The following is a 26852-nucleotide window of genomic DNA, read 5'->3' as shown; positions in this document are numbered from 1 at the left end:
GTCAGCCAACCAAGCTGCTCGGTCTGTAGCCTAGCGGCACTAACTGCCGAAGCAGTGAGTCACTGCTCTTCTGCTGTTTTATGGTTGCGGGTGACCATTGCATTTCGGGTGTCATGCCGTGCCGCAGTGGTGCACAATAAAGCCATCCCTCTGCAAACGAACTGTCCCCGCCGATCATAATAAATGCTGAACTTTACTTGCAGTTATCAGTTTGATTCGCATCGTTCTGTCCTTCGGAGATGAAACCGGGCTCGTTACAAACCCTCATTAGTCTCACTGATGTGGAAACATGCCAACAGCCTGTGATGATGGAATCAATTAATAGCTCGCCATAAAAATGCTACTCCTTACAAAGACATCAAAGCAGGCGGGCGGGGGAGCTGCTCCTATTCAGGCTTGCCACTCAGACAACTTCAGGACCAGGGACAGCTCCCGTCTTATTCCGCGGCGCGTACAGAATGTGAATGCTCGCCGTTCAAGTCGATGCACATACGCGTTGTATAAGCAGACAGAGATGTCAGGGTTATGTCAATATGTACACAGTCAGCTGCATCAATCACAGCTGTCCGGCCCGGTGAAACCTCGGGGCACTGCAGCCTCATTTAACAATGAAGCTTGTGCTGGAAAGCAGGCCACGGGTATCACCTCAGACAGCGTGACAGCAGCCTCAACAAATGCCACATTGGGCAAACTCTTTTTAAGGGCTTCACAGCTATTTGTTTGCTCATTCTTTATCTTTTCTGCATCTTTGCAGCTTTAGTCAAAGCGAGGACGCCCCGTCCTCTCCCTGTGTAAAGATTAACTGCAATAAAAAACACGCATTTATACACAGATCTCTGCTCGGGGACTGCCTTTAACTGCACTGCCAAATGTCATTTTACAGCATTTGGCAAGCGTCAGTTTGTGGAAATGTCACATTTCTACAAGGGAGTGTCCAGTTATAAGACATGAGGAGATCACTGATGAAAGCTCAAGATCCCAGTGAGGGAGTTAAGATGGAAAGCATATGGTGGGTGAACACCCATGTGCACTTTTTAGTTACTCATATCTAGGAGGACGCCTTACTAGCGTCCTCCTAGATATGAGTATCAAACATAAGACCCAAGGTCCTTAAATGACCTGGCAATGTCTGGCCCACTGGACAGTTTTCGAAAATGTGAAGGAGGGCATAGATTTTTTAGACTTTTAACTATGTTTTCACAAGTTTTGCAGCTTTTCCTGCTGATAAAGACCTTTCTCATTGTCATTAATACTATACCAAAGTAGTTGATGATGAATAAAGGCGGAGTTCTGCTGGTCGTTCAGCCCACTTAAGATCAAAGTGGGCTGTATGTGGCCCATGCTGTAAAATGGGTTTGTCATCCCGCCCTAAGAGTTCTCTGATGACAGAGTCACACTCAGGACAACAGTGGTTGAAGACCACAGCATGATCACAGTAATTATTGAAACTGAAACATTGTAGCCAGTGAGATGATTGCTTTGAAAAATGGGGACCAAGTCTGCAACCACTCACAGTCAGTTGCCATCTTCAACTGTTGGTTGAAGATGGCAGTTGGTGTGCCAACTGTAGTGATAAAATGAGAACAACTCAGAGCCATCAGTCTGCTGTCAGTTGGCAATCTGTGATAATACAGCAATGAGCTATAATGAATACTTGAGAATCACAAATCAGTTGCTGTCTTATTAAACAGAAGAAAGATAAGACAGGACGTGAAGCTTTAGAATCCATGTAAAGTTTCTAAAAAGGGGCTGAAAGCTCACCTGGGGTTTTCTTTACGTTTTAACAAAACATGCCCTATAATGTTCCCCCTCAGGGTCCCATGAGAATTTATATATTTTTGCGTTGTGTTAATGATTCTTTTATTGGATTTTAATGCTTCTACTCCATGTACAACACTTACACGGGAAGTGCTGTAAATAAAACATGAACTTTGCTTGGTTTTAACATGCAACCCCATACCTGTGTAAATATACATTTTGAATTCTTGCGATGTAATATAAATGTAAAAGGGCAGCTGCACTATGGGCTCTGTGTAAGCCAAAGCTTGATTAGCTAACAGGGTCATCTTAGTGTGTTGAAAATGGGAGCTGAAACAAAGATCAATAGGCAGCATGACTCCTACAGCTCAACAGGAGGTCATGCCTGTTTAGCAACAAGTATAGCTTTAGATGATATATTGCCTCAAGTGTTCTGATATAAATGGTTCCCCTTTACTCATTAACCACTCATTCTAGACCAAATAAAGTCAGTAGTCAATAAGTAAAACTGTGATTAGGAAAGACTTATTACTGTTCTTCAGTAATAAGTCTGAAGAACAAAAACAGAGCAACTACAAGGACAACAGAGAATAAGAGTAATGCCTTAAGTTGTATCTGGACAAGATAACGGTGATGCTTGTTCTTGTGTCTACACTGTGTCAAAGCGTGGCACGCAGATAGCTTCCTCTGTATCAGCAGCAGACCCAAAACACTTTACAGCGTCGCTTTTCAACCTTTGCGGCACAGCGGTGCGTCTCTGTTGGACAACAGAGTCCACAACACAACACCTCATTGATTCTCTGTAAATGTCACGTAGAGCTCAGTGGAATCAAGGGGCAGAAAATACAAAAGGGTAGCAGAGCAAGTTAGAAATGATAGTTTTTAACATGATATTTCTGCCGTTGGTGGATCAATGATTTCTGCATTTGGCCGAAACACCCTCTGGAGTATCACTTGAACTCACCGAGGGCAAAACTAGGATGATTACAGAGATTTTATTCCACATCACAAAGCGCCGGTGTTGTCTGAAGTTAGAATAATTGCCAAAGCCTTAATTTAACTTTAATTGCTTTAACTTTACTGTATGTGTTGAGCTAGAAGAGAAAACCAAAACCAGTAATGAGATTCAGCATTTTGATGGCAGTTTGCACCCTTATGGCTGTCCATTAACCGAACCAAGAGTAAGAAGATGCTTAAACACTGAGAGCCCCAGAGGTAATTATACTCACCAGTCAGCTTATTTTCACACTTTGTGACGACCAAAGCCCTTGAAATGTTTTATAAGCCTTAGTATATCAATGTTATTTGGTTTTTGAGACTTCTAGATCGCCAGTCTGATTCCTCCCAGATTGGACAATACATTTTTAAGCAAAAAGATGAGTAAATATGATACAATTTAAAACTCATATATATAAATAAATTTTTAATGTTTCTTTTTACTATGTCAGAAGGTTCAAGAAATACTCCACATTTAAAACATTTGAATATTCTAGAAATTAAAAGTCAAGTGACGCTGGTTTGCTCTTAGATTCTCAGAAAACCACACATATGAAATAATTATGTACGTTTCTGTAATAACTGCATCATTTCTGTAAGTATGCATTTCCTAAAATTGGTTTTAATCATTTGTATTTGTTCTAGATCTTCTTAAAATCCATTCCGCCCTGTGTCAGAGCTCTTTATGCTCTTAACTGAGGCCATGCCTGTGGGGAGTTTCACTATCACTATGTTTCTGGTTGGTTGGCGGCAGTCGCGTGATGCAACGCTGACCAAAGCCTCGACTACTCTCCGTCTGTTTGGTTCAAGTCAATTGGAAAGGTTAGAGGGAGAGCGAGCGAGGGAGCGTGTGTGAAAAGAATCCGTAGCTGCAGAATGTGCAAATGTACGGCGCTAAATACGATCGAGCAAAGCCGTTCGTCACCGGGTGCATTCAGTCCACGTCAAAACACACGCGGGCTGCAAAACATTACAGCCGACTAGAACATCTGCACCCAACAATGAAGCATAATTCCACAGGCTAAAAATACCCCCAAACGCTCCCTAAATAAGATTACTCGGGAGAATGGGGATCATTAGGATGAATGAGGAACACTTATGTTCATGTCTCGCTTCTTGAATCATAATTTCCGATAGAAAATCTCTCTCCACTCTCGGATTGTGTTTACACAAAAAAAAAAATGGCACAAAAAAACGACAGAGACAGAAAATAAAAACTGCAATCAAGTAGGTTATGCCGTTGATAATAACGTAACGGATGAATCCCATCACAGTGATGAAGCCACAAGTGGTCCCATCAAAAATCTTTTCTTAACACAAATGGCAAAAATTCAACAAGTTTATACAGACAAAAGAGTTGCTCCCCTATATTAATGATCTAATGCTAAACTATGTTGAAAGATTTCTAACTCCACATATTGAGAATGTGTAATGAGGTGCTGTGAGCTTTCATTCTTCTGTTAAATCCAGATGCTGTTGGAGTGTTACATGCTTTTCTGGTCAACTGGGAACACAATGCCCAGAAAACCATGCGCTTATTATTGTGCCAGGTAAATCTGTGGAACAAAGGACCTGGAGAACATGACTGTCTGATGAAACGGCAACTTATATATTTCACACATGACGACATGTCAAGTCACAAATGACGATAAAGGTATAGCTACTCGATCTCTGTTTAACTCATTTCCAGTCTCCTGCTTGTACCTGACTATTTTCAGAGGACTGTTTTTTCTTTGTTATGTCTGACCTACAAATCACCCAAGCATAAAAATCCACCTAACTCAAGGGATGAACCAGTGTTGTGGTTACACACAGCAGGCGACTTAGCAATGAACCAATTTTAAATTGTATCTTTAGGCACTTTGTTACTATCAGCCTGTCACAAAACAGATGTTTCCCCATTTCTAGTTGAGTCTACAAAAATGCCAAAGACAGCCTAGTTTGACAGGTGAGTCCCAAGGCTACTAGCTGAAAACTTGGCATATCTCGGCACTGTGTGCAGTGTGGCCTTAAATAAATTTGAGGGCACTGAACAAATGAGAGACAAAAGAAGAAGTGACAGGCCTAAAAGCTATCTACAGCAGATGAGCAGTACCTGAAAGTCATGTCTTTAAGAAATGGGAAATAATCCAGCAAAGATTTGACACAGGATTTATGTCACATGTTACCTTTCAGTTGATCCATCTACTGTTTATACTTCATCAGTAATGTCTCAGTGGAAGGGTGGCTGTCATGAAGCCATTCTTAAGGAAGGAAACACGTTTTGGGGCTGCATTTCAGCCAGTGGTGCTTGGGATCTTATGAAAATGGATGGAATAATGAACACAGAAAAGTACCATCAGATATTGATCCAGCATCCAGCAATTTTTCTGCCTGAAAATAATCTTAAAATGTATTAAAGTATACCTGGATAGAAACAAAACACTATCAGTCATGGATTGGGTTCCCAAGAGCTTGGGCGTCAACATTGTTGAAGCGGTGTGGAATCATCTTGAGAGAGAACGGGGGAAAAAACGCCAGCCAACATCTAAGAAAGAGCTTTAAATGTCCTTCAAGAAGCCTGGACAACTATTTCTGATGGCTACAGAAACTGTGTGCGTATTTTATAATGTATATGCAGAAGTCATAGAAGTGTAAGCAACAAAAAATACAATAATCTCAGTAATATCAGTTTGCGCCTCGAGGCAACTGTTGTTGTGATTTGGTTTCTATATAAACAAAACTGAATTGAAGCACCAGGCTGGTCTTATGTGGAATCATTTTTCATAACAGTTGCCATTTATGGTAGTTGACCCATAAAAAGGGGTAAAAGAGGGTCTGTAATATCTTATAACACCACAGATTTTGATTGAGTGCCTTGCTAGGGGTTTGCTTTGCGGTTTGTTTCGGGTTTCACGTGTCAGCTGTTCTGAACCCAACATTATGGAGTTTTCCTCGTCTTCCTGTTTGTTGCAGGGACACGTGAAAAAATTAAATTCTACAGTAACTTTGATACATTTTCAACCAGCCTCACACTGACACGATTAAAATGTTTGGTTCGGTTTTTCAATTTACCTGAAATTCAATTAGTCAAGTCATTTAAAGCTAATTAGGGGAAATAATAGCGGTGCTCAGTCAGTAGGGAAAGGACTGTGTGTTTATACCATCACACGAGGCTGTGTGATGTGAGGGCTCATGTGTGCGAACTGTACGGCAGGCTTACAGTACATTTAGTGTGTGTGTGCGTGTGTTTGACCATGCTGCTCTGAGAGTACACATTGGCACTTATGTATTATGTGTCAGTATTTGGAGCAGAACTAATTCTTCCACTAGCCTCTTTTTTGAAAACACACGTAGTAGCAAACAAACAACTGGCTGAACTCAGGGTTTGGTTTATCTTTAGCTTCTGTTTTACTCACTGACTGTAACAGGATTTTTTAAAATTCCATTTAACCTCACTGAATCGGATTCTTTGACTAAATGAATTAGCAGATGAACGAATTGAGTCAAATTACAGTATGTGACACTGACGTAGGAAACCCCTCATCATAACAGGAAACGACACGCTCAATGCAAGTGCATAACAAGTTTATGTAACTTCATAAAAACATTTCCCCACTTGTACATTTGACGTTAAAGATAAACGACAAGCGCTCGTCAAGTGCACATTTTGCTGTCATGTTTGATTTATTTGTTTCCCAGTGCTTGACTGAGACAGGAATTTGAAAACATGCAACATACAAGATGTTTTGCACTTTGGCTTGGTTTTACTCCGTGCACTGAGCGATTCTGAGGCCCTAGCAGGAAAAGCAAAGTGATGAATTATTAACCGTCCACTCGGAAAAAAAGGATGTGTTGTTCTACTTTTTAAAAATGTATTTGCAAAAAGAGAATTTATGGAAAAAGAACAGAAAGATAAGTTATTAAGATTGTGAAAACTGTGTGGTGTGCTGGTGTATATCTGTGTGTCTGAGGTGGGATTATTTGTTGTTTTGAGTTGACGTATCTGCCTGAGCGAAGCGGCGTGGAGAGAAATCAGCTGCCAGGACAGAGATCAGGTGGGAGATTGTCCTTTAGAGCTGACGAGAGCTATGTGTACGGTCTGTAAACATATCAGGGCGGTAGCTTATAGATAACTTTGTTCTGTCTTTCCAGTTGAGTAATATGTTTTGGGGTTTGTTTTTTTTTCCCTCGGCCACTGCTGAAGCTGAAGTTGAAGATTTGTAGATGCTGTGGGATTGTAAGTGAGGAAATATTGACTGAAAGGAAGACTGAAGGTGAGAGGGGAATACTAAGCATGTGCAGAGCCAGAATGCATGGAAGCAGTAGTAGCAGTAGCCCACTGCAGTGGAACATTCTGTACAAGTGCTGTGGTCTATGATGCTCAGAAGCTTACAACTCACAACATGACTCATAACTGCTTTAGTTTCTGGTTGTCAGAGAGGAGTGAAGCAAAAATATAATAGTCAAAGTTTTTGTTTTAAATAGCTTAAAATAGATTTTTATAGAGGAACAATATCTGTATTTACGTGATGCAAGCAGTCATTCCTGTTGCTCTCATGGGCATGCAAGGACACACGCCATTATCAAGTTTAGTGGCAGCGTGGGGGCACGATGTGCATACACTGTTTTTTTGTGTGTGTAGGTTCAAAGGCCACTGGCTTAAGAATGGAGTAAATGCTCAGAAGCTCAGAAGCAATTCTGAGGTGTACAAGTGAGTTCATTTGTGTTTGGTAAAGGTCAGAAGGAGCTGCTCTGTGTCTTTGTGGATCTAGAGAACGCATATGATGGGGTGCCAGGAGATGAACTACGGTGCTGCACAAGGAAGTCGGGTGGATGAGTTTTGGGAGTAATTTTTGACAGAAGGATAGCAGCAGGGATGGTTTAAAAGATCGTAGTGAGACCCACTATGGTGGACAGGTTGTATTTACACTGACAAAAAGACAGGAAGCTGAGCTGGAGGTGGCAGAGTTGAAGACACTAAGATTTTCATTGGGAGTGAGCAGGATGGACAAGATTAGAAACCAGTACATCCAATTTGCCCAACAAGCACACTAAAGGCTGATGGCCTTTAGTGGCTGGAATTTTACATTTCAGACACTTTGATGAGTCTTCACATATCCCACGCCAAAACGTCTGAACTGGTGGACAGAACCAAAGAGTGTGGATGTAATTGTCCGGTGTATTGCCTTGACAGTGTGAGCAGTTGTTGGAAGATGTAAAGCTCATCTGGAACATCTGATGACCGGGTTGAGTTGTTTTGGAGACAAAGCTAAAGAGGATGGTTTAGTTTCCAGTGGTTTGCAGATGTGCAAATGAAGGCTATATTGGACAAAGTAGCTCCCCCAGGAAGAAGGAAAAGAGCAAGACCACAGAGAAGATTCATGGATGTTGTGAAGGAGCACATGGCTGAGGGATTCGAGAGATGGGGTGAGATGGAGGCAGATGATTCAGGTGACCATGAAAGGAAGCTGCTGAGAAAAGAAGAAAAAGAAGAAGAAACAAAGAACCAGTATGGCCACTGAGTAAAACCAACCAGCTTGAAGATTGAGAACTATTCACAGAATATATCTGGGTTTATTATAAGGGTTAAAATGACTTGCTGAGAAGTGTATTTAAAAAACACATTTTCTTCTTAAAATAGTAGATCCAAAAGTGACAATATTGGGCTATGCTGTATGCATGCTTAAGTAAGGTCAAAGGTCACGACAGAGCTAGCACTGGAAAGGGGGCCTATCATGGCCACCCCTCTCCATTTCCATGCAGTGATGTTAATGAGCTCTTTATTGATTTTAAACACAAAGTATAAGTAGAAGGCCATAGTTTCAGGTTAAGTATGCAATTTGCTTCCAGCAGGCAGTGAAGGGTGTGTTTATAGTGTAAATCTGAAGCAGCCGTGGGAGTTAATTGATTAATACAGAAATGCAATATGCTGAATGGGGAGACACTTGCAGATGGTGTGTTCAATGTCAATCCAAGGAGTAATAGAGATGTTTGTCCAGTGGCAAATGTAGTTAAGTTGGTGGACAGGAAAGTAGTAAAAATTCAGTGCCATACTGTTTTAGAGTGTAGTTATTTTAATCGTAGATCGTTTGTCTTTTCAATGCAGTTTATGTCCTGGTGGATTAACAAAAGGTGGAGTCAGTTTAAAGGGAGTGACGGTAAAGTAAACTGAGTTAAACTATTATGATAATGTGGAGTGGTTTTATGATAATTTTTTTTCATAGCTACACTTAAAATAATGCCAAGATGTGTAATCATTGGACACATTTCAGTTTCAACTGTGATGACCAATCTTTGCATATTTCTAAGTAATGTTTAACTATGGTTAAGAGTTTATTATTCACCTAACACACCTCACTTATCACCTGAGTATTGCAAACTGGCGTTAGGGAAATGAGAAGGTGGTCTCAGCAAATAGGCTGGCAAAAAGGCCGTTATCCACTGATACAGCAGAGACCTATGTGCCCATGTGTCATTAAATAACACACCAAGCATCCTCATCAAGGCTTCCATGCAGAACACATAACACATGAAAGAGCTGAAAGAGAAACAGATGCTTCTGCGTCACATCTGCAAAATGCATGACGCACACCTCTGGGCCAAAACTCAATGAAAATGTCACTTTTTGCGTCACTGATGCGCGCTGCATGTTATTTTTCGGTTTCAATGTGATTTGAAAATAAAAGTGTAACTGCTTGCTCTGAAAACCATTTGTTTTTGTGAAGCAGAGACGGGGGAAATTACAATCTGAAAAAAAAAGAGAGAGTTATACTTCATTTGCATAACTGATCGAATTTGGGGGCTCACGCCAAAGAGGAGCGGAAGCTGACGCGCATCACTACAGCCATTCAGTATTATCTGCTGTGAGAAATGAATGGAATTATGGGAAAGAAAATGTGGTAATCACGGCATAAGAGAACATTAGTGTTCACCAGGAAATGAATCCCTGCAGAAGACACTGTTCGGAATGCAGGACTGATTAAAGCATTTCATTTCAGAGCCTGTATCTTTTATCAAATAAGCACTGACAGATAACTAATGTGTAATAGACCGGGATGAAATTAAATGTCTGAAATAGGGCAAAAAAGAAAAACACAACATCACATGTTAAGATAAACAAAAGACATCTTAAAGTAGATGTCAACACGCTGATAAACTCAGAAACAACCTCACTTTCAATTTGAAAGGTGCAGCTCACCTGCGAAGCGGACCTGTGCCTGGTTTAAATTACAAGCTGGTAAAGTACACGGATAAGTGGATGGATGGGCTGCGATATAAAGCAGACAGAGAGGTAAGAGAAAGAGAGAGATATGTGGCACAGCCCCTCACCACCCCGCCCCCACCCACCCCACGCAGTGATCACCGACCAAATCCCTTAGGAGGATTATCCAGACTCAAATCAAGAAAAACGTGCAACTTTAAGGGTTATAGGCAGAGAGTGAGAAAGGGAGAAATTGAGTGGGGGTGGTTGCCCTGTAGCTTGATGTTATTTTTCCTTCTCCAGTATTTGATTTTTTTTGTGTGAGATACTGTACAGTATGTGCTCTGTGCCATCCAACAAACACCTCTGAATTTTAGGAAGCAAACACTGTAAGCTTTGTGCCTCAATCACACAGAAGTAAAAATAAGACAACAGCTTCCTCGTGACTAGGATATAGGAGAAATAGGAGAAATCTGTCATTGCTCAGTGACCGGACTGAGTTTTTTGCATTCTGCGACTAAGACGGCATAACAATCTTCGGCTGGAACTCAGACACAGAAAAACTGATGAGTATTTTAACCTGCTTTGTAAATCCACTTTAGATTCGTCTGCACCTTTTAAGCCAAGGACTAGACATGGTACTCAGCCGTTACCTCGAATTAATAAGACAATGCTGGAGGGCAGGAAGGAGGTGGAAGAAAACAAATGATTAAAAACTGAAAGCGTTAATGCTTTCAATGAACAGGTTAAAGAGGAAAGGACCAACTAATTTTCTCAACTTGAATTCATTCTGATAAGCGCAGCCACAAGCTCACAGTGGATTTTCTTCTAAATCCTGTATGTTAAAATCAGATTATGGCAGCAAGTAGGAAATGTCTTCACTTTCTATACTTTTTTTAAGGACAATGACATAAAATCCAAATCAATAATCTCTTACTCCATGATATTTTATCTTTTTTCTCTCTATGGATTAGCTTTTGAAGTGCTGCACAAATAAACTTTATTATTATCATTATTTTATGATTAATATATAGCCATAAGTCTTTTTGCAACCACAGGACTCGCGCCCTTCTGGTCAACAGAAACAGCTCAGGGCTAGTGTGCATTGGCTTTTTATAGCTCATTTTGAGATATAATTCCATTCAATTTTATTCATATAACACCAAATCACAACAATAGTCACCTCAAGGTGCTTTAATCATAATTATTAATTGATTTATTAATCCATACATTGACATGTACTATTTTATTTTTCTGGAACTTTTAAACCTGAGTCAAGAACAATAATCAGGAATTCAAGATTTTCAAAATACATTTACTTAATAAGGGTACAGTAAGGTTTCTTCAGTCTTTAAGTGCTTACCAAGTTTGGTTCGAAGATAAAAGAAAACAGGACACTAAGTGGGCATTCGAGATATGGATGGGCAGATATATTGTCTTTAGTTACACTATATTGTCAAAAGTATTCACTCAACTATCCAAATCAATGAATTCAGGTGGCCATAGGTCTATAAAATCAAGCACCTGGGTGTGCAGACTGCATCTACAAACATTTGTGAGAAAGAATGTGTCATTCTCAGGAGCTCAGTGAATTCCAGTGTGGTGCCGTGATAAGATGCTACCTGTGCAACAACTCCAGTCGCAAAATTTCCTCCCTGCCAAATATTCCACAGTCAACTGTGGGTGGTATTATAATAATGTGGAAATTACCCTCTATGAACAACTTTGGCTGGAGTAGGAAGGAAAAACTCCCTTTTACCAGGAAGAAACCAATGGCAGAACCAGGCTTAGTGAGGGGCAACCAACAAGTTGGGGGTGAGGGGAGGAAGACCAACAATGTTCTGCAGAGTCAATTGCTACAGACCTCCAAACTTCATGTGGCCTTCAGATTAGCTCAAGAACAGTTTGTGAAAAGCTTCATGGAATGGCTTTCCATGGCTGATCAGCTGCATTCAAGCCTTACATCACCAAGCCCAATGCAAAGCATCAGATGTAGTGGTGTGAAGCACACCACCACTGGACTCTTGGAGTGATGAATCGTGTTTCTCCGTCTGGCAATCCGATGGCCGAATCTCTGACTGCATTGTGCCAAATGTACAGTTTGGTCGAGGGGGGATTATGGTATGAGGTTGTTTTTCAGAAGTTGGGCACGGCCCCTTAGTTCCAGTGAAAAGAACTCTTAATGCTTCAGCATACAAAGACATTTTGGACAATTTCACGCTCCCAACTTTGTGGGAACAGATTGGGGATGGCCCCTTCCTTTTCCAGCATGACTGCTCTCCAGTCCACAAAACAAGCTTTACCAGAAGAGTTGAAGTGGTTAAGTTCATATGTGAGCTTAGGTAGACAAGCAAATAATTTTGGCAATATAGTGGATGTTTGAAAATATGTCAGCCCACACTGTCATGAACTAAGTCGCGCTACCAGTATCTAGTCTTTATGCTAAACTAAGCTATATTTTCATGATTTTAGTTTATTTTTTGCCACAGTATCTCTCAGAAAAGAAATGTTGCATATATGTTATACATATAATAAACATTTCATTTTTTTTTCAATTTATATGCGCACATATTAAACAAATATGTAAGACTGCTTTCTTCCATTTGCGCAACATCTCTAAAATTAGAAATATCCTGTCTCAGAGTGATGCTGAAAAACTAGTTCATGCATTCATTACTTCCAGGCTGGACTACTGTAATTCTTTATTATCAGGATGTCCTAAAAACTCCCTGAAAAGCCTTCAGCTAATCCAAAATGCTGCAGCAAGAGTCCTGACAGGGACTAGAAAAAGAGAGCATATTTCTCCTGTTTTGGCTTCCCTTCATTGGCTTCCTGTTAAATCCAGAATTGAATTCAAAATCCTGCTCCTCACTTACAAGGTCTTAAATAATCAGGCCCCATCTGATCTTAATGACCTTGTAGTACCATACCACCCTATTAGAGCACTTCGCTCTCGCTCTGCAGGCCTACTTGCTGTCCCTACAGTATTTAAAAGTAGAATGGGAGGCAGAGCCTTCAGTTTTCAGGCCCCTCTTCTGTGGAACCAGCTTCCAGTTTGGATTCAGGAGACAGACACTATCTCTACTTTCAAGATTAGGCTTAAAACTTTCCTTTTTGCTAAAGCATATAGTTAGGGCTGGACCAGGTGACCCTGAATCCTCCCTTAGTTATGCTGCAATAGACGTAGGCTGCCGGGGATTCCCATGATGCATTGAGTTTTTCCTTTCCAGTCACCTTTCTCACTCACTCTGTGTTAATAGACCTCTCTGCATCGAATCATATCTGTTATTAATCTCTGTCTCTCTTTCAAAGCATGTCTTTCATCCTGTTTTCCTTCTCTCACCCCAACCGGTCGCAGCAGATGGCCCCGCCCCTCCCTGAGCCTGGCGGAGGTTTCTTCCTGTTAAAAGGGAGTTTTTCCTTCCCACTGTCGCCAAAGTGCTTGCTCATAGGGGGTCATATGATTGTTGGGTTTTTCTCTGTATTTATTATTGTGCGATCTACTGTACAATATAAAGTGCCTTGAGGCGACTTTTGTTGTGATTTGGCGCTATATAAATAAAATTGAATTGAATTGAATATGTGCTTGGAGTCTGAAACACACTGCTTCAGTAATGCTGAGAGTCAGGCTCTGGGGAGGCCAATCCATGACTAATAGGGCCCCACTGTGTGTTTTTCTATCCAGTTATACTTTTACCTCATAGGCAGTGTTTTGGAATTGTTGTCATACTGAAAACCATCGTTCTCCGCCCAAGCCAGACACTTTCCATTTGTTATTACATAGTGGATCAAAATCTAATTGTACTTTTCAGCAAGAAAAAGTCTGGCCTCTTGGAAGCTAAACATAATGAATGTTGAAATGAGGCATGGCTCAAGACTTTTGCACAGTACCATACGAAAGGGATAAGGCTGATACTAAATAAGACAATATTTCATATGCAGACAACTATGTGTGGGTGAATGAGTGGAATTTTAAACAGAAATTCCAAAGATGCAATCGAGATTGTTAATAGTTAAAGGATTATGGGTCATTTTATGTAATGAAGCCCTTGAATTACTGAAAAATGAATAAACTATTAGGATGCCATGACTTGTCAGATGGCTCTCTGTACAATGGAACTATGCCCTCTGAAGAAGCAGCATGTACTGGCATAAAGCAGACGGCAATTTGGCACGGATAACTGTAATCTGATATTCAGAGCACAAACAAGCACTGCTGGCTAGTTTCACTGCCAAATTCCAACACACTAAAGCCAAGATTTTCCCACCCTATAAACACTGATAAAGGTCCTGTGTTTGTCTTCACAATGCATGCATAGGATTAGATAAGACAGACTGGGTTAATGTTCCTGAAATAGAGCCAGATGTGTGACGACAAAACTCTCATTAGTTCCTAATTAGAATGAAGACAACAAACAGAAACAGAAAGATCCCCGATCCCCTCACCTGCTGCAGCTGTTTTACTGCCTGTCTTACAATGAATGATTTATAACAAGCATTCAAAGGTGATGAAAGATCCATGACTCATTAAAGTTTATGGAGCAAATTTAGCTTGTGCGCCATCTGCAAACAGAACGCTCTGACACTGTATTGTGGCAGCTCATGGATACACACCAGCCATCTGGGTATACGCAAAGTGCAGCACTCTCTTGATGCCTGTTAGTGTTATGCTTTTATTAATTTCTTGCTATTTTACCTTCTGTCTACAATATATGAGCCCAATGTGTAAAAATAGGCGTGCCGTACATTGTGACTGGCTGACAAAACAGTCGAACATAAGGAGTTGTGCAATTGGCTGCTCTGGTGAAAAACACGGGGAGGGGAAATTGAAGCTATTTATTTAAATTAGACACCATATTAGGATGAAAATGCAATCGCGTGCAAAACATGCACTCTGTAGACAGTTGCTTCTGCATTGCATCCATCCATATAAATGCGCCAAATATATGTTTTTCATTTTAATTATAAAAAGCACATTTTGAATGTGTTGAGCTCTCAGGATTTACAAGGATAGTTTAACACTGTGTTTTAGAAAAGTCTGCAGGAGCACGGTGCCTTCACTTGATTTTTGCTGTTATTGCTATAATTTAATCAGGCAGTTTTACAGCAGCGTACCTTAGCTTCAAAAGCACCAGTATACAAAGGCTTAGAGACCGCCCGGCAACCACTGGTCACTAGGGAAACGTGAGTATTCCCCAACCCGTTGTGAGGGGTTGGGGAATTGATTTCTAAAGCCCCACTCACCCAAGCCTAGAAGCTGGTTAGTGATGCATTGTTAATCATCAGTTGCTAGTGATAAACGTGTATTCTTCAGCCGGCTGGTGACTGATTCCTGGAAGTTCAGCACCGAAATACTCTTAAAGATTGACTTGATGCATACTCAGTCATCCAGGTAAGTAAATCCCAAATGGTTGATTCTGTTCATCTGGATGTAGCGTTTTCAGTGGGAGAAACGTTTGCCAGGCCAGCAAACAGGCCAGTGGACACTCTTTCAGTGATGAGGATGTACACATAGTGAGGAACACAGGTTTGAGCACGGAGTCAAGGAGGCCATTTACGTGAAAAGGGAAAGACCATCTCTGAATCGAGGAGGGGGCCTAAGGGTACATCTTTCGCCATCTTACAATGCTGTGATTGCAGCCATTCCCCAACTCTCTGTGACTGGTACTCATGGCCATTGATCAGTGGTCTTTGATCAGTAGTTTCTGATCAATGGTCAAGACAATTTGCATATAAATGATCAAGGAACTGACCTCACAGCCCATTGCTCATTAAGTGGTGCTAGTTTCAGTTATTGTGCAAATGTACTGTTTATAAGATTGGGGAAACCTGCAGTCAGCTGAGACTGAAGAAGTCACTTGGATGAGTGATGAAACGTTTATCCCACCGAAAACGCTACGTCCAGATGAACAGAATCAACCTTTTGGGGTCCCAAAGATTGAATTGGTTGCTAGTAAATTGCCGCTGTCTCCCATAGTTTGTATGGAAGACACAGATTTGTCTGCAAACACTTGCCAACTATATAGTGTAACAAGTGAGTTGCAGTGGCCCTGAGAGGTCAAACGCACTGCAACTTAAGAAAAATGCTGCAAAAGCACACAAAACACAGCAGTGGAAATTTTTTTTAAAATGCCACAGTAGCTCATGAAAAAAAGACGTAAAAGACAACAGAAGTGTTTTTGGGGAAACAATAACATGATGGACCAGCTGCAGAAGGGACGAGCTAACGGTAAATGTATTAAACATTTTACTACAGCATTTTATGAATCATGCAATTAAAACACCAGTTACCGATGTAAACAGGAAACGGCAGCCGTTCAGTGTCAAAAGGAAAAGCTGTACCTTTTAAAATGTGTTAAAACATTTGTACAAGATGTCAAAACACTACAGGCAACCACATCTACTGAAGCAATCAAAAAGGGGTTTACATCTTTACCTTGTGACCAGAGGTTGCCACAGGGTTGCTGACCAGTCTCTACACCTGTGTGATTGAAGCCTTAGATTTTAAACCTTTGGTATATTTCTTGTACAAAGTGTCAAAGATTTAATGTTACCTTGCAATGCTTTAGAACAGTTGCTAACAGTGTGTAGTATTTCCTTTCAGATACTTGCTAAAGTAGACTTAGCAAGTATCTTAGCAAGTGTTTGTTTACCAAATGACTTAGCAGCATATTTATTTATTTTTTTAAAAACCAACTTATCCTTAAATTTATACTCCAGCTTCTCTTGATGTAAGATCTTTTCCATCATTCATGCACTTCTGATGCTAAACACAGAAAACTTAGCGTGTCTTTGCATATTAGTTGAAAAGACTGGTCATAAGCCACATTTGATGGACTTAGTGATGTGACGACACATGAATCAAGGATCATGTGTATCAGTGAGTGTGAACAACGGACACACAGTGAGTCACATTAAGCAAGGAGTTGGCTTTCTAATGTTTCCTCATACATTAGCTCAATTCAAGCTCAGCTCAGTTCAAATATCACTGACATCTGTAAAGACCAAAGACATATTTGCCTTAAGATGGAACTTTTAAAATGACTTAATGCTTTTTTTCTTTTTTCTTTCTTTCTTTTTTTTTTTAATTGATAAAAGTCACTGCATTTGCAGACACTGCAAATTCATCCTCCTGTTAGTAAGATCAAAATGTGAGGCTGCATGAGACCTTTTTCCAAACAGATTTCCCATATGAGGTCTGACTCTTTTACCTGTGAACTCTTGCAGCAAGTATGCAAGTATGCATGTGCTTCTTTTTTAAGTATTTGCCAGTCTCGTTTCAGCTCTTTCTTTGCCTCATACACCTGGCTCACTACCCTTCCTTTTTAGTAACTGTCTGTCCTCTCTTGCTTATCTCTTCCCTAATCCTTTCAAACATCCGGTGACTCCTTGTACTGTAGTCTGTGATCCTATTCCTGCTCTCATTTTCCACATTTCCCCAAACCTTATTTTTTTATCACTGAATATTAAAAAGAGTCAGAGGCTACCTTGGAGAGTCCCAAATAAGGATTGCTTAGTCACTCAAACTCAAATAATAGAAGAACAGAAGAAGGAGGAAAAAAAAGACCTCTCTCAAAGACACAGCAACCTCCATTAGTTATGCCCTCTTGTTTTTAGCTTTGATACCAAGCTGTACTTTACTGTAAAGGTCCAGAAAGTTTTTTTTAAACAAACAAAAAATTGAATGCAAGGCTGATTTTTTTAGGTGCAAACTTGAATAAGAACGGAGACATGCTTTTTTGAAGAAGTCCATCTTTCACAAAATTTGAAAAAAAGGCTATTTGTATGATAACCTGCAGCCATGTGAAAGCAAACGTGTGAATTCCAGGTGTAAAACTCCAAACGCGCACTCACCCAGACAGCTTTGGCATCTTGGAGAAACCAAACATGTCCCAGAAGGTTTACGTCCCAAAGCTCAGGTGCTCCACATCAGTATTCTAATCCACACCCAATTCCCCTCACAGTTAAAACCAGGACAATCCAGCGTCAACCCGGATCCATGTCCGGAGTCGGCAAAAGTCTGTTGAACACCTCGCAGTTACAGGAAACAAGCGGCAGCAAGTATCACCCTTGCTGAATGCCCCATCTGGGGTAGAGTGTCTTAAGTGACGGCAGAGACTGCAAGGGTCACCCTGCACCTCTCTCCTGCTCTCTTTAGGACGAGTCAGTCCGTTCTGCAGCTTTCCACCTGGATCGGTTGGGCTGCAATGAGCCCTCTGTGTGTGCTTCCCATCTCAGCGCACGCAGAAGTGCAGTGATCATAACCGCGGCGAGGGAGGGAGAAAGAACAGGAGAGGGAGATGAGAGGGAGGGAGAGAGCAAATGGATGATGGAGCCTCTCTGGCTCTGGTTTTGCCCCCCCCCCCCCGTTCATCGGGGCTGTGTGTCTCTTCGCCAGGCAAAGGAGAGGACGCATGGGGGGGTACAAGAGGAGGAAAACAAGATGAGAGATGGAGGAGGGACAGAAAGGAGAGTTAAAGTGCATTGGTTGTAAAGAGAAAAGAAGTGATGGAGACAGAAGAAGGGGGGCTAGAGTGGTGACGGGCAGAGGAAAGCTGACTCTGCAGAACAGGACGCTGATGGGAGCGGGACCCCATCGCTCACGGTTTGCCTGTTAGGTTTCACAACGTGAGCTAATGCATGGGCACTCTCATCCGGAGCGCCATCACCATGACGCAGAACACATACGGTTTCCTGGTTACTCATCAGATTAAACATTTGGCTTTCCATCGATTTTAAGGCGTGTCGCAAAATGTTTTTCAATTTAGCCTTTTTTATTAAAAGAATGCAAATTATGTGGAAAAGTTAGTTGATCATTGATTGTCTCTGACAGGAACAATAAAAGGCTCTTGTTACGTTACATCCTATCATGTAATGAAAACCTGAAATGAAAATCGAGTCAGGTCTAACAAGTGTGTGTGTGTGTGCGTGTGTGTGTGTGTGTGTGTGTGTGTGCGTTAAACGCACACAGATGGCTCAGTTTTAACAAGATGCTGGACCTGATGGCCCCACGTCACAAGAGGTGAAAGAACAAGCAAGTGAGATAGTGACGAATGAGCTGAATGCAAACAAGTGCCGGGGGGGGGGGGGACTTTTTAGCATCCTATGCAGTATAACATGCATGTTTTTTGTTTAGTTGAAGATGATAAGGAAACAGTTCTTTCAGACCGTTGTTTCTCTCTGTGCCGACTGTAGTAAGACTTGCAAAGATAAGGCGGAAGTCACTACGTCAGCTGGTGACCAACTTCTTCATCTTCTTCTATTTGGGTGCTAGTCTTTTCTTTTAATGGGTTCTTTGAATTAAATACTCAGCTTCGAGGCTCAAGTAGTTCACAAGTACCATCCTGAAAAGAGCAAGAAGTGTGAAAAAGTGCTTGCTGCCTTCCTGATTTCCTATGTCTTTGTGTTTGTTATACTTGTTTTGTGTTTCAGATCATTACATAAATTTAAATATGACACAAAGATAACACAAGTAAACACAAAATGCAGTTTTTAAATCAAGGTGTTTATTATTAAGGGCAGAAAAAAAAATCAAAGCCTACATGGCCCTTTGTGAAAAAGTGATTGTCCCCTAAACCTAGTAAGTGGTTGGGCCACTCTTAGCAGTTACTACCAGGTATTGCAAACACTTGCTTGCAGTTGTGAGTCTTCTACAGCACTATGGAGGAATTTTGGCCCACTTATCTTTGCAGAATTGCTGTAATTCAGCCACATTGGAGAGTTTGACCATGAACCACCTTTTGAAGGTCATGCCACAGCATCTCAATCAGATTCAGATCAGGACTTTGACTGGGCCACTCTAAAGTATTCATTTTGTTTTTCCTTCCGCCATTCAGAGGTGATATTGCTGGTTTGTTTTGGATCATTGTCCTGCTGCTCAACCCAAGTGTGCTTCAGCTTGAGGTCATGAACTGATGGCTGGAAATTCTCCTTCAGACCATCACTCGATCATCACCATATTTTACTGTTAGTATGATGTTCCTTCTCTGAAATGCTCTGTTACTTTTACGTGTGATGTAATGGGACTCAAAAAATCTAAAAAAGTATTTTCCCAAAAGTCTTAGAGATTATCAAGATGTTTTCTGGAAAACCTGAGGCAAGCCTTCATGTTCCTTTTGCTCAGTAGTGGTCTTGCCTTGGAATTCTGCCATGGATGCCATTTTTGCTCAGTCTGTTTCATATGGTGGAGTCATGAACACTGACCTTGATGCAAGTGAGACCAGCAGTTCTGTTTTTCTGGGGGTCTTTTGTGACCTACTGGATGAGTCGTCGATGCCCTCTTGGAGGATTTTGGTTGGCCTGTCACTCCAGGGAAGGTTCACCACTTTTCCATGTTTTCCTCATTTGTGGATAACGGCTCTCACTGTGGTTCGCTGGGGCTACTCTACTCCACTTTCAGGCCGGTCGTATTTAAGTGATTTCTTAACCCTTTAAGACCGACCATAGAACCAAGTCCGCCAGAGCTTATCTTTTCCAGAGCTTTATCGTTTCCAATCACAGGAAATTTATTTTGAGTGTCTTAGTAGTTTCATTTTTGAGATACACCAATTTTTATATACTGCAGGAAAAACGAAAATAAATATTATAATGCAAATTTGCAAAAAAAACAGCATGTGCATCAAAATAAACTATTTCCAGCAGTGCAATTTGAGTTCTAAGCATCCCAGAAACTATACAGAAAAGCATAAAGCCAAATATGACTTTTAAAAACACCAGTATAGGCTTATAAGGCCCTGAAGGTAAAAAAAACTACATTTTCCGCGAAAATGACGTCACTTCCGGTTTCGGCCAGGTAATGGCGGACATACGATAGTTCGCGCTGACGTCTATTCCAATGTAGGAAGTGTTGCGTACAGCTGATCGGATCGGCAAAGCGTGTTTCTGGAATATAATGGGTTTTTTGCTGCAAGCGCTTTTTATGCAATTTTTGCAAAGCTTTATGTGGAAGGAAACCGTGACCTAGGACAAGCTAATGGCATAACATGTAAGTACAATTCCTCCGGTTTCATATGCAAAAAAACTTATTGCGCTACCTTACATGGTTCCAGTTCTACAGAGATTTTAAAATAGTTACGCAAAACGGAGCGTGCCCACTCCGACCGGTTTTAAAGGGTTAATTGAGAACAGGTGTGGCAGTACTCAGGCCTGGGTGTGGCTAGAGAAATTGAACTCAGCTTTCCAAACATGTGATACCTTACAGTTAATTTATGTTATAACGGGAGGGGCAGTGTACACAGTGCCCTGTCGGTTTGGTTTTTTCCCCTCTAAATCATAAACACCTTCATTCAGAAACTGCATTTTGTGTTTTCTTGTGTTATCTTTGTCTAATATTTGAGTTTGTTTGATGATCTGAAACATTTAAGTGTGACACAAAAACAGGAAATCAGGAAGGGGGCAAACACTTTTAAACACCACTGTATTCTCAGGTGGGCTGTGGTATCTTTACATTTATATAACTTAATAGAAATCTATCCAGAGTGATGAAAGAAAAGTCAGCAGCTCACCAAAATTTCTCCTGGGATATTTGTAAATACTTATCATATCAAATATCAATGGGAATCTCTATAGCTGACAGAGAAAGGACATGGATAACGATACACTTGATGGCATCTTTTGGAAGGCAAATATTCATTCAACTTCAACTTCCACAAGGCTTTTATAACAATGCCAACATTCTTGCACAATGCAAACACATACATTTTTATAGTTAAAATGAACTTCTACCCTTTATCAATGTGCTGTTCACTGGTGTGTCTGTGAATTAGAGGCATCATATGTGTCGCCTCTTTTGCTCGGAGTGTGAAGCAGCAAAGACATAAAGCAGGCTTTTTTCATCAAGCAGCTTTGATGCAAAGACTCTTTGATAGCCTTCTCTGTCCCTTAGGCACACACTGAAGCACATGCATGCATACACATCAAACATATTTTTATGGGTGGCAAGATACAAATGGTTTTCGTTACCCTCTCATAATTTCATACTGGTTTAGGCACAAACCCATCTCGGGCCAGGAACGACACAAATGAAAACCCTCTTTATCTGTTGGTAGATTCAATTTCCTGGCTGCATTTTATTAAAAACTAGAAGCTATTTTGAGGGATATTTGGTGTTGTGTATCGCTAGGTACTTTCAGATAACAATTTCAGAAATCAATCATACTAGTTTTGAAATAATGGGACTTTTTTTTGTGAATAAGCAACCCAAGCGGGTTGCTGTCTCTCTAACGGTGATGGAAGTGGTGATGTGTGATTTGCCCCAATGAGACAAAAGAACAACCACTAGAGCAGGGCACATGTTCTTAATAGGGCTTCTTTGCTTTTAACAGCATGACAGATACCAGAATCTATTGTTATCTTGCAATATAATGATAAGTCTCTTAGGACTCCTATAGCAGTAGACAAAGTTTCTGTCCATGCAAAGCCATCCAATGAAGATGGCTTTGCATTGCAGATAATGGAGTTCAGATGTTGTTGTATGAGGTGCTGGTTGGGTGTTCTTGTCAGTTTTAGAAGTTGGAAAAAAACATACTTTACAAGAAAAGCTAATTGGATTGAAACTTGCAGAAGCTTGTGACAAACAATTGGTTCTTGAGTGGATAAGCAAGACAAGTGGTACCTTTAGGCTTAAAAGATTGGTTGAAGTAATTGACGAGGGAGCTGCCTAACTTTAAATTGACAGGATTATAAAAGGCGAAGGGATTCAAGAGAATGGAAAGGAGCCAAGAGGTTCAAGGACTGAGAGAGAAGGAATGACTAAGGAAGTTTGGGAAAGTGATACAACTTTGCCAAGGTCTTCAAATTTCTATTTTATCATTTTGACTTGTTCTAAGGAGATGTTGTTTTTTTTCACTAACTTCTATTAATAAAAAAGTGTGGCGCCGCCTGCAATAAAAAAAGATCTTACAAAGGTAACCCTCATGAAGTTTGAAAAGGTTTAGAATACAGGGAAATTCAATTTATTCAGCAAACTTAATTTAGAGCCAAAATGATTCTGATTTTTGCATCATCCTAAAAGGAAAAAAAGAGCAATTCAGTTCACCAAAGCTCACACTCTGAGGCAGAAACAGGTTATAAATATGCAAAAGGATGAAAAAGATGGTTTATTAAATAAGTCTGCATTCTTAACTTTTTGAGTGGGGGTGTTTGAAGGTCATGCAAGACATTTTACATCCAAACTTGTAATTTGCTTCTGCACTTCACTGATTCCACCTCCAGTGGCTTGCAGAGCCATACAACTTTCAAAGCTGTTCCATCTCAAAGGAACTCTGAGTGCAAACTTTGATAAGTGCTATATGAAAAGTAAGCTTTCTTACCTCAAGAGACAAAACAAAAGAAAACTCAGTGTTTTCTTTCTGCCTGTCTTGTAAACCAGTTATTGTATCTTGACATCTTGTACAGTAATCAGTGTTATAAGTCTGATTATTAAGCATTAAAAAAAGTAACTCAAGGGTGTCAGTTTAGCTCAGTGGGCGAGCAGGCAACCACATGCCGCATGGCCAGAAATCAGCGGCCTGGATTCGAGTCCAACCCGCAGCCCTTTGCTGCATGTCTTCCCCACTCTCTCTCTCTCTCTGCTTTCCTATCTTCACTATCCAATAAAGGCAAAGTGACAAAAAATAATATTAAACAAAAACATAATCAAAAAGGCTTCTAACACATCTTCAGTATACCGATGCAACACTTCTCTTGATCTGTTTTGATAACAGCTAATCATGTTCACATGAACAAGGGTCTATTTAATATTGCAGACAGAAAAGCTCTTAGGATCACAAAAACAATGGAGGGTAAAATATGTGTACGTGTAATGATTTTTTTTTTGAGAAACATACCGTGTGCAAGTCTTTGAAACATATGGATTTAGTATATAGAGCAAAAACAGACTCAATACAATTCTAACAAACTCCAAAGTCAATATTTGGTATGACCGTGGCTTAAAGTGAGCCAAAAAAATCCTCAGTGATGCTTCGAAACATAATGAGCAATCAAATATAGCTCGGTATTACTGTCTATTACACGATTATTACTGTTGAGTGAGTTAATCGTTCACACCCTGAAGCCTTGTGTTGCTTCCAGTGACGGCATGCAAATACTACATGGAGATAATATCACTCACGGTCCTCTTTTCTTCACAAAGACAAATATATGACACTGCAAAAGTTGTCATTTTGGTCACAAATTTCCTTACATGAACTTAAAGTTTTGCAGTGTAAAGTCTTTTAGTGACATAGACTTATTAGCATTTAACAAGACTATCAGACTACTGAACAGATGCTTTTTGAATGGGCCCTGACTTTGTCCCACCTCTGGTCCCTTATACATAAAAACAACATGATTATCAGCTCTGATATCCGTTTGTGACTCTGCAAACAATCGTTTTGAAAAGCAGCAGACAATAATCCATGGATGTTATATCAGACCAAACGCTGATATGAACTATAAAAAAACAGGTTTTGTTTGTATGTCAAATATTTTGTTTTTCCCTCGCAGTCTGAACAGAAAAGAAAATTAATTAAAAAGAGTTCAAAAATGAATTTTAATGTGACACCTGACAGACAGGATGGCGTGACTTTTCGCTCGAGGCAAACGTGTAATTTCGGCTGATTTAAAACAGCGATGCTTATTACAGTGAGGACAGATAGCAAAGCCACTGGCATCCCACTGCTGGTTTGTGTCCCATAGAGATAAGAGAAGGAAAGACAGTCTGCCCGCCTCTGTCAACTAATGAATAACAATATAGCCCAAGGTCACCATTCCACTGTGAGCGACTATGAGTGTGTGAGCGAAAACTGGAAAAGGCAAAATGTGTGTGCTGCATTATTAACGCCACGCCGGCGTTCAGCACACCTTCAGTTTCGAGTTAATCATTAATCCGTGTCTGTTTGTATCTAGATATATCTTTTGTCTCCTGTAAAATAGCAGAGCACATCACATCAAACAAAATAAACTTTATAACAGTACAGCGTGATGAGATTTTCACTAGAAGTTGCTTCAGGAACAAAAAAGTCACAGAGACGAAATGCTTTGTGCCGAAGCATATCCATCATGCTGTAAATCCAGTGATGATAGATAATGAAAGTTATGTCTCATCTTCAAGCACACTCTGGACCTTGACGACTTTGACGCTTCCTTGAGTCTGAGCGGCGGTGTTCGTCCATTAATCACTGTCACCTTTGCAGGCTACTTACTGTTCTCTGTTCTGCAGAACACTGACAAATCCACACAGAGCTTATCATATCTGCAGAAAAGATGATTATCTACTACCTGTTTTGCTTCTTCAGTTGCATTTTGATGGTAATACTTTCTGGTTACACTGCATTGTTTCCGTTCTCCCCTTGGGAAAATTACTTCACCACTCCTGGTGGATAGGAGTGGTCTTTTATGGAGATAGCTGCCCCTCCCTGAGCCTGGTTCTGCCGGAGGTTTCTTCCTGTTAAAAGCGAATTTTTCCTTCCCAATGTTGCCAAAGTGTTTGCTCATAGGAGGTCATATGATTGTTGGGTTTTTCTCTGTATGTATCACGATGATGACTTATATTGTATGTCTACTGCATAAGCAATGGCCTAAATAAAGTTTCAAAGCAAAAAAGTTTCAAACCAATGGGTCACAGAGGTTCCGTCCATAATTTAGATACAGGTTATGACTGCTGCTTGCTACATTTAACTGTAGTTCTTGGATTCCTTCTGTGTTTTTTAAATATATATAAATACTTTTTTATATTTCAGTGTTACCTCTCTGTATCTGATGTATTGAATTCTTTTTTCAGTAAAAGTGCACCAGTGCTAACTGATCTGAATAACCTGACAGTATGAGCCTTAAAAAAAATAAAACCTTTTTCATCACTTTTTCGCTCTTTAGGATCTAAACTGATTTCATATGTGGTCTCTCTGCAATCCAATAGACCGAAATCCGTTGCAGCGACAGAGAACTGTAATCCATGTGTGTGCTTCACTTTTATAAGCATTGTTTTCTTTCAAATAGATTGTCATGTCATACGGTGGTTTATGAGGTCACAGCATGGCGTGAGCCATTCAGTCCTAACATTGTAACGTTCTTCACTTTAACTATTTTGTTTGAATGTATAGCGTAATACAAAGGAGCACACAGTGGTTTAACATGCTGTGACAACTACACAACATCCTAGTGATAGATGAATACAATAATACTACAAAAAAGTCAAATCATCATTTGTTAAACTGTTTTTCTTTTGACCTACTAAACACAGGCAAGATTTCCCAGCATTCAACACTGCAGAGCCAGGCGTTCCTGGCCAGCTCCCTGTCATTACAAGGGATAAAGCAGACTCCACGCTTTGCATGCACACACATACACCAACTTTATGGGACTCGTCTAAACAATGAGATCATAGAATTTCATTCCCGCACCCCTTTAATCCAGCCGGCAATCTCACTGTTTCTCTCTTTTTCTTATGACACAGGCCTAATCTGATAGCGCAGACAACCCGAAAGAGAGGGAAGGGAGGGACAGTTCGAGGGAGGAGAAATGGACTAACATTATAAAACAAAGTGGGAATCAGGGAGCGTGTGACAGGCAGCGAGAGAGAAAGGTCAGGAGGATAAATGATGGATACTGGGAGAAAGGTTGTAAGACAAAGGTGTGATGCTGGAGTTGAAGATGGATTGAATGAGAAGGAGACGAGCAAAAGAGAAGGGAAAGGGTCAAGTGGGGGCAAACGGGAGAAGGGATTATAAGTGAAGGTGATGAGAGAGAAGAAAAGATGAGGAGAGAAAAAAAGGCTTATACTTTTAATATACATAATGTAATGCAGGTCAAGATCCAGTGGGGACGTTTATTTAGAGATTTAGTGACAAGGCATGAAAGAGGGTCAACAAGCAAAGCCGGTATTTTATGCAAAGAACATCAAAAATAAATTTGTTTCAGCCACAGTATGTGGAATCAG

At 40.5% G+C, this 26852-nt stretch overlaps 1 protein-coding gene across 4 annotated transcripts in view; it reads right to left on the bottom strand.

The window, feature by feature from the left end:
- Positions 1 to 26852, bottom strand: part of LOC134621309 (FERM and PDZ domain-containing protein 4-like) — a 114848-nt gene that overhangs the window by 51437 nt on the left and 36559 nt on the right. Inside the window, exon 1 of one of the 4 annotated variants that reach the window (XM_063467734.2) lies at positions 17792 to 18219. The exons of the other annotated variants lie outside the window; for them this stretch is intronic. Within the exon in view, the coding sequence (XP_063323804.1) occupies positions 17792 to 17826 (35 nt within the window). The 5' untranslated portion in view covers positions 17827 to 18219. Of the gene's footprint in view, positions 1 to 17791; positions 18220 to 26852 lie in introns of those variants that run through there. 4 annotated transcript variants of the gene reach the window in all.

This window comes from Pelmatolapia mariae, linkage group LG23 (genome assembly GCF_036321145.2).
Source record: "Pelmatolapia mariae isolate MD_Pm_ZW linkage group LG23, Pm_UMD_F_2, whole genome shotgun sequence".
Lineage (NCBI taxonomy): Eukaryota > Metazoa > Chordata > Actinopteri > Cichliformes > Cichlidae > Pelmatolapia > Pelmatolapia mariae.
The sequence above is the reverse complement of the archived record's forward strand: the minus strand, read 5'-3'. Positions and strand labels throughout refer to the sequence as shown.